The sequence below is a fragment of the Chelmon rostratus genome, chromosome 17 (assembly GCF_017976325.1).
Source record: "Chelmon rostratus isolate fCheRos1 chromosome 17, fCheRos1.pri, whole genome shotgun sequence".
Classification (NCBI taxonomy): domain Eukaryota; kingdom Metazoa; phylum Chordata; class Actinopteri; order Chaetodontiformes; family Chaetodontidae; genus Chelmon; species Chelmon rostratus.
Window position 1 is genome coordinate 2,354,170 of NC_055674.1, and position 7,176 is coordinate 2,361,345.

General features: G+C 45.8%; 1 protein-coding gene across 1 annotated transcript; it reads left to right on the forward strand.

Moving 5' to 3' along the window:
* Nucleotides 1-1,124: 1,124 nt before the first annotated feature.
* Nucleotides 1,125-6,971, forward strand: cbx2 (chromobox homolog 2 (Drosophila Pc class)). Its single transcript, XM_041957215.1, has 5 exons — nucleotides 1,125-1,196; nucleotides 1,284-1,327; nucleotides 2,995-3,060; nucleotides 3,443-3,512; nucleotides 3,596-6,971. Exons 1-5 carry the CDS (start codon nucleotides 1,125-1,127, stop codon nucleotides 4,913-4,915), a joined length of 1,572 nt encoding a protein of 523 aa, XP_041813149.1. The 3' UTR covers nucleotides 4,916-6,971.
* The last annotated feature ends 205 nt before the right edge of the window (nucleotides 6,972-7,176 follow it).

Below are 7,176 nucleotides of genomic sequence, written 5' to 3' on the forward strand. Positions count from 1 at the left end.
AATAGATGTTTCATTTGATTTTTAAGGTGCATTTTTAACATCTGGCCTAAAATGAGCCTTGTCCAGCTTCCAGAGGAAAGGATGTAAAAGATCTTTCACTGGGACAGAGCACTAATTTGTCGTGATGGTTTCTGACTCACGTTACTATCAAACCATCACTGTTGTTTCTAACTTTACTGAAGCAGAATCAGCTTTATTAGCAACCACGTGTAGATGTACAAGGAATGTGAGTCTGTTTTTTCATCGCTCTGTACTAACACACAATTCCAAGAGCAATTTTCAGGTAGATAGAAACAGACATAAAGGTAGGTAAAAAATTAACAGATAAAACTATTTCATACGAACAAATAGTTGAAAATATAGATGTGCATATAAATTAAATAATAAAGTGTTGCTCCTGTCCCAACCTGTTTGAGACGCGTTGCTGCATCAGATTCAGAAAAAGCTGATATTTACAAAATCAATGAAGCTGATGAGCTCAAACATTAAATATATTGTCCTAAGCACGAACCCTGAGACCAAAACATCCACCGACTGGCCAGTTATCATCCAGCAATGCAGTTTTAAACATGCAAATTTCATTGTATATATTGTTTATTTTATGTTTTTGCACTACTGAACTTATTCTTCACTCTTGATTTTTTTTTTATGTTTTCTATCTTTTTTGAGCTCTATGTCTTTTTTTCTGTGCAAATACACTGAGGGCAGTGTTCAAACTGGAGTCAACTATCTGGTGCGTGCACACATGCTTGGCCAATAAATCCGATTCTGTTTCTGGTTGGTACAGTTTTCAGTTGAGTATATGTCAAAAATGATGAGCAAGTTTTCACATTCTGCTTGGTTTCACACAGAGTCAAAGCTTCTTTGGAAACCAGGTTGTATATAAGAGTGAACAACAACAATGTCTATGCACAAGTCAAACCGTTTCTGTACACAGGAACTAAGCTGAGTCATAATTTCCAAAGGGCCCATTTTCCAGTCTGTAGTTTCAGCGCTTTTAGCCGAGAACCCTTTATTTTGAAGGCACGACGATGAGCATCCGGTCCTGCGCGAGCGTAATTGTGATTGGCTGGACGCGCCTCCAGTCTTTTGATAAAGGCTGCTCGCTCGGGGTGAAGGCAGACATGGAGGAGCTGAGCGCCGTGGGAGAGCAGGTTTTTGATGCGGAATGCATTTTGAACAAACGCCTGAGAAAGGTCCGAGCCGCCGCACACGGACACGGTTATCCGACTGCTTTCCCGCGGCTCTTCTCAAACCCTCTCCCTCTCTTGGTTCTCTTTCAGGGAAAGTTGGAGTTTCTGGTGAAGTGGAGGGGATGGTCGTCCAAGTAAGTACAAGTGGTGCCGCTCAGCCCGAAACAATGAAAACAACAACAACAACGTGTCGCTTGTTGCTTCGGCTCAAACGGAGCCGAAGCGGCCGCGTTCGGTGCCGAATCGACGCGTCCGGACCAGAACAGCGGCTGCACGGCTTCACGTCTGGTTTCTGGTGGCGGTTTGTTCACCGACACCTCAGAAATTCTGCTTTTCGTTTGCTTTCTTTTGTTCGGAACACCTCAAATTTGGGAAGTTAGCGGAAAGCCACAGGGAACACTGTGAGGTCTTATCTGTTTGATTTAGTTTCCCCCCATTTATTCACATAATCCTGGTGTTTAACTCATTTTATTGCTGACTTTAAACAAGTTTTTTGTGTTAGTGTGTGACTTGAAAAGCAGCCAGTCAGCCAAATATACGACTCTATTTAATATTTGATCGATAAGTACATTTAAAACGTCGGATTTGTTGCTTTTCTCTGATTTTACTCCACATTTCTGCTGCTCCTTGCAAAGCTCCTCTCTGCCTTCATTTCTTGTCACTTGCCCTTTTCTGTTCACTCCACATTGTTGCTGTAATCCACCATCAATGCACACTGTTGCCTGCCAGCTCCATGGCTTTCTGTTAGAACCACATCCTTTGTGTGTGTGTGTGTGCAGGGAAAGGGTGGGGGGTTGATTATTTCACTGGTGACTGCTGATCAGAATAGGCTATTCAACCACAAGTGATGATGGGGAGAAAGGTCATTACACATGCATGTAGTTGAGAGCACGTTAAGAAAATATTAAGTCTGTTTCCAGTTTGTTTTTGCAGTGAAGCCAGTTTTTAAACTCCTGTCTAATTATTTAGGCTCTCTCAGTTCAGATCATTACTCACTCAAGCTCAGGATGGAGCTAACAGATGCTTTTATTTTGAAACGAGTGCAGCTAAAACAGGACCAAAGGGGACACAAATGCTGCAATTAAACAGCGCTGGATGTGCAGGTGCAGCTTATTTCTGCTCTCTGAAAGACGCTCTCACAGCGGACGTGTTGTTTCCACGACTTCCCATAAATGCCGGAGCTCTTCCACGTCCTAAAAACGTTCCTCCTTCCTGGTGTTTTTTGGCAGAGATCAGCTGTTGTGCTCTCTGTGGAAGGAAAAATAACTGAATCTGATTTGGTGGGTGTGGGAGGCAAGCTGTGAAGTACCTTCTGTCGCGTTTCACCGAAACAGCCGAACTTTCCCAAAAAATTCCCCACATATTTTTGCAACGGCCCCAGAAATGCATCAAATCCTCCGCGCCTCCCTCCTCCACCCTCTGCAGCCTCAGAAAAGCTATTTCATTTATGGAAAAGGAATTCACCCCACCTCTGCACAGCTGGTCGGCTGCTGCCTGAAAGGGGTGTCAGATGTCTGTTTTGCTCAAAGAAAGCACTCCTAATTAAAAATCATTTTATTTATTACTGTGCATTAACATCTAGTTTTGATCAGACTCGGATGGTCTTTCTCAGCCGATCCTTAATTAATTAATTAATTAATTAGTACACCTGTGGCTGCTGGAACCACAGAGTCCAAACTCAAAGGTCATTCTCTAAATGTGGGGTCACCGCCGAGGCTGCGGGGTGCTCTTAACCTCGCCGGGCCACCGCGCCCCTTTATTCTGACTGATGTGTGACGCTCTTCATGTCCATTTATTTCAGACACAACAGCTGGGAGCCCCAAGAGAACATCCTCGACCCGAGACTGTTGGCCGCTTTCAACAAGAAGTGAGTGTCCTTATCGAGATGCGAACGCACCAGTGACCCGTCTGCGCTCCGAGTTAGCTTCGTAACGCTGAAACACACATTAAGTGAAATGATTGAGTAACTTATCTTAAATCTTACAGACTCATAGTTGCATTTTTAGTTGTGATTCTGAAAACAGAGTGAAATCTAAATTATATTCAGCATTTTCAGACTGTTATTCTGGTGACATTTCAAATACTCACATACAGTTTTTATTGTAGTTTTTACTCAAATTTATTGGCTGTCTGCTTGAATTCAGTCAAAAACAGTCGACAAAGATATGAATTATTGAGGAGAGAAATTGGAAGCTGTAGCTTTAGTCGATGAATACTTATTAATCCCTCATTGAACTCTTTTGTTAAAGAGAGCAAGAAAAGGAGCTTCTGATACGTAAGAAAGGGAAAAGGCCGAGAGGACGACCACGGAAAATTCTAGTGAGTACAATTTACAGCAGAACGATTGAAGCGTGATTCTTTGACAGCGCTGTTCAGACTCTAATATTTGCTCTTACATTTAGGAAAGCGTGCCTGAAGCTCCGAAGTCAAGCAGCTCTTCGTCTGGATCATCATCCTCCTCCTCCGATTCCTCATCCTCGTGCTCCTCCTCTTCGTCCTCGTCAGACGACGATGAGGACGACGTCAAACAGGCGAATGCGAGCGTCAGAACGAGAGACCTTCATCCCGTCCCCCAGAAGAAGGCACAGATTGTCGTGGCGAAACAGGAGCCCCCTAAGAAGCGGAGCAGGAAACCTCTGCCCCCCGACGGGAAGGAATTCCAACAGAACAAGGGCCCTCGCAAAATCCTGAAGACGGCCAAAGATACGGATCTTCCAGGAGCGATCAAGAAGCCCGTTCACCCGGCAAGCTTCACCTTCATGGGTTTTCATCGGGGCTCTGCCAGGGATCCCGTGGGTGGTCCAAACAGGGGCTCTCTGACCCAGGGCGGGGCTGTAAAAAACCCCATGAGCTCTGTGGGATCTGGCAGGTCAGTCCAGCCGTCCAGCCAGAGCAGGAATGTCACAGAGGGCAAACTGTCCATCTCCAGTATGACCAGCGGAACAAGTCTGGATTTGAAAGCAGCTGCGAGTAAATCGAAAGGGGTCGCAGCGCTGAATCTGAATACATCCAAACACCCCATTCAAGGAACCACTCAGCATACACTAAGTTCTCCCAATGGACAAAAGAAACCCCAGGCCCCCGTGTCAACACTGCAGCGGATACCCAATGCTAAAGAAGTGGCTTCCTTACCGTCCAAGAATGTCTCCTCCAATCAGGGTTCCGGTCTTCAGCCCCTCAACCTTCAGAACAAACCGGTGCAAAGCAGTGATGCTCCTGGAAATGGCACCGCTCCGGTATCCGGCCTGAGAAATCCTGCAAACCCAGCCAGAAAAACTACTGTCACACTGAATCAGGAGTACAATCCTCCTAAGAGTCCGGCGACCCCTGGAAGACTGCAGGCCAGGAAGAACCAGCCCGGGGCAGACAAGGCGAAGGAGATGAGTGAGATCCAGACCCCCAGAGTCCAAGGCAGGCTGGAGAAGAGCGGCGTGCAGAAATCCTCCGCGGAGGTCCAGAGCCAGCAGGAGAGATCGGCCTCCAAAGACGGCAAGAAAGCCAAAATGAACGACATGAGCACGGGCGAAGACGAGAGCAGCTCGGACTCGGACCAGGACTACGCCGGGCAGAAACGCTCGGTCGCGGTCCAGAACCAGGACTGGAAGCCCACGCGGAGTCTGATAGAGCACGTGTTCGTAACGGATGTCACGGCTAATCTGGTGACCGTCACGGTCAAGGAGTCTCCGACCAGCGTGGGCTTCTTCAGCATCCGCAACTACTGACAGGACTCCAGGCTCCGCGAGCCTGATGTGAAGCAGACTGGTGGCTTTTGGGTTTGAATGAATTCGATAAACCTTTTTTCTGGAGGATTCCTGAGAAATGCATCAGGGAACGGAGGTTCGTTTGCTTTTCGTCTGCTTTTAGAAAAAAGACTGATTGTAAGGTTAAAAAAAACAAACCCATCAGTTATTGATTGTGATTATTTATTTGCTCATGTCTACAAGTTGTTCAGGAAGTGGCGGTGGAGGAAGGATGCTGACAGACACCCACCACATTCATCCTTAAAGTATGAAGATAACAATCTACCCCGTGTGGGTTTGCTGAATCCGTCTGAAATAGTGTTCTTTCATGATGGTCTCATGGGTTTCTCTGTTGATGAGGTTTGTGTTAACATGAGGAATGCCAGTCCTGGGGAGGTAGACGTGAGCAGGAGGGTTAGCTTCTTAATGAGTAGCAGACATTTAGTTCATGATGTGTCAGTGTTGTGAATCCATATCAAGCAATAGCTAATGTAAACCAGTTTTAACTCCTAGTATAGTGTTTATTTTTTTAATGTTTCAGAAATTAGCTACCTCCGTTTTCTGCATATGTACATTTGTTTGTCGCGGGACAGGAAAACCTTTCCCTCCGGGCTGCACCGTCGTTGTGTTGCTCTAAACGTATCGGACTCACGTGCTGCATAAACTCGTGTTAGTGGCGGCGAGCGGCAGACAACAGCTTCATCGCAACAGCCTCCGACTTCCACGCCGTGTTGATCACCATTATCGCCTCAGAGAGGAGTTCCATTCCACAGTGCGGCCGGTTTATCGGCGCCGTCCTCCAAACGGACTGAAGCATGCGGCGAGCCAGATACAGTATCTCTGCTCCTCCCTGGTGCTCAGATAAGACCTGGTCCTGGCTGAGGTTTGCTCTTCTGCCTCTGCATCGGTTCTGTCCTCATTCACCAGCAGCGTGAACCTTCTCAGCCGTGTACTTATAATATGGACGAACACCAGAGGAGTGTTTGTGCTGACATGGCAGGAAGATCGCGGACATGACACCTGAGGGTGCCCTCGATCTGTTCGTCATTTCATCGACGTTTGAGGTCGCTGAAGGCAGCGGCTTTGAAACCACTGCGGGGAAATGTTGGGTGTGGACGAAGCTTGACAATAAACCGCTCAGCATTGTTTGCTGCAGACCACAAAACACCAGATTTCACTCTGTCGATTGCTGCTGGTGTTTCAAAACGTCGAGTACTGAAATACCAGATTTTTTTTTTTTTTTTTTTTACTTGCAGCTGCAGACGTCTCACTTCGCCCGCCTGCATGGGTTCAGGAGCTGCAGGCCCAGCCTCCCAGAGAGAGAGAAAAAAAAGGGGTTTTATCTGATGTAACGGAAAAGAAACCACAACAATGTGCGCTACTTTCTGCTCCCCTGAGAGGAGTTCAGCAACCAAGCACTTCAACTGAACTCTTCTGTCTAATCCTGCTCTGCAGACTGTGCCTTTCTTTCCTTCAAAGACTAAACACAAAGGCATTACCCCAAAGATAGCTAGAATTTCAGGTTGTTCAATAAAAGAGGACCCCTAGAGCATAGCATGGAGACTGGACCAGTTTTATTGTCTTGTCGTACTGTTTTGAAACGGGAAACCAAACCCTGCTGGAAGAGCACGGAACAGACACACATCTGATGCCTTATTGAAACAATTAGAGTTGTGTAGGTTAAAGTTAGAGAAGTAGCTCACGTTCAGGATCGGCTGAAAAGCTAAAGTGCATTCTCTTATCACACGTGTTCCAGGTGAAAATGTTGGGCTCCAGGATATATCTCCTTTGGCAGGTAAAGATTAGTCTAGGCGCACTCAGAAAGTCATTTATCACCACCGTGTGATGGACTGTGGGCTGACTCAAGGTCTTTATATGATTTTATTTGAATTGTATCTTCATTGATGAAAAGAACAAACTTGGCACCTGTGGTCTCTTTCTTAGATCTACTAACCATCTCAATGCAAAGTTCTCTTTACAGTCTATTTATTTCAAGTCAGGAGCCTTTCAGGGTAGGACAGTGTCATCAATCCTTATTGTGCCACCTGTCAAGTTGATTAATAAATGGTACAACCTTAATGTCTGACTTGGGTGTTTATGAACGTTTGCTGGTTCCAGCTTCTTCACTGTTAATTAAATGTGTTTGGACTGTTTGTCAGGCAGAACAAGCAATTTGAAGACACAACCTTTTGTTCCAGTTGTTAGTATTTCTCACTATTTTCAGCTAAATAAATAAACAGATG

Bases quoted from the DNA above. Each gene is read 5' to 3' on its own strand.
- cbx2 (XM_041957215.1), top strand. From the start codon at position 1,125: ATGGAGGAGCTGAGCGCCGTGGGAGAGCAGGTTTTTGATGCGGAATGC. The intron at 1,197-1,283 runs GTCCGAGCCGCC...GTTCTCTTTCAG, and splicing joins TGAACAAACGCCTGAGAAAG to GGAAAGTTGGAGTTTCTGGT. The intron at 3,061-3,442 runs GTGAGTGTCCTT...CTTTTGTTAAAG, and splicing joins TTGGCCGCTTTCAACAAGAA to AGAGCAAGAAAAGGAGCTTC.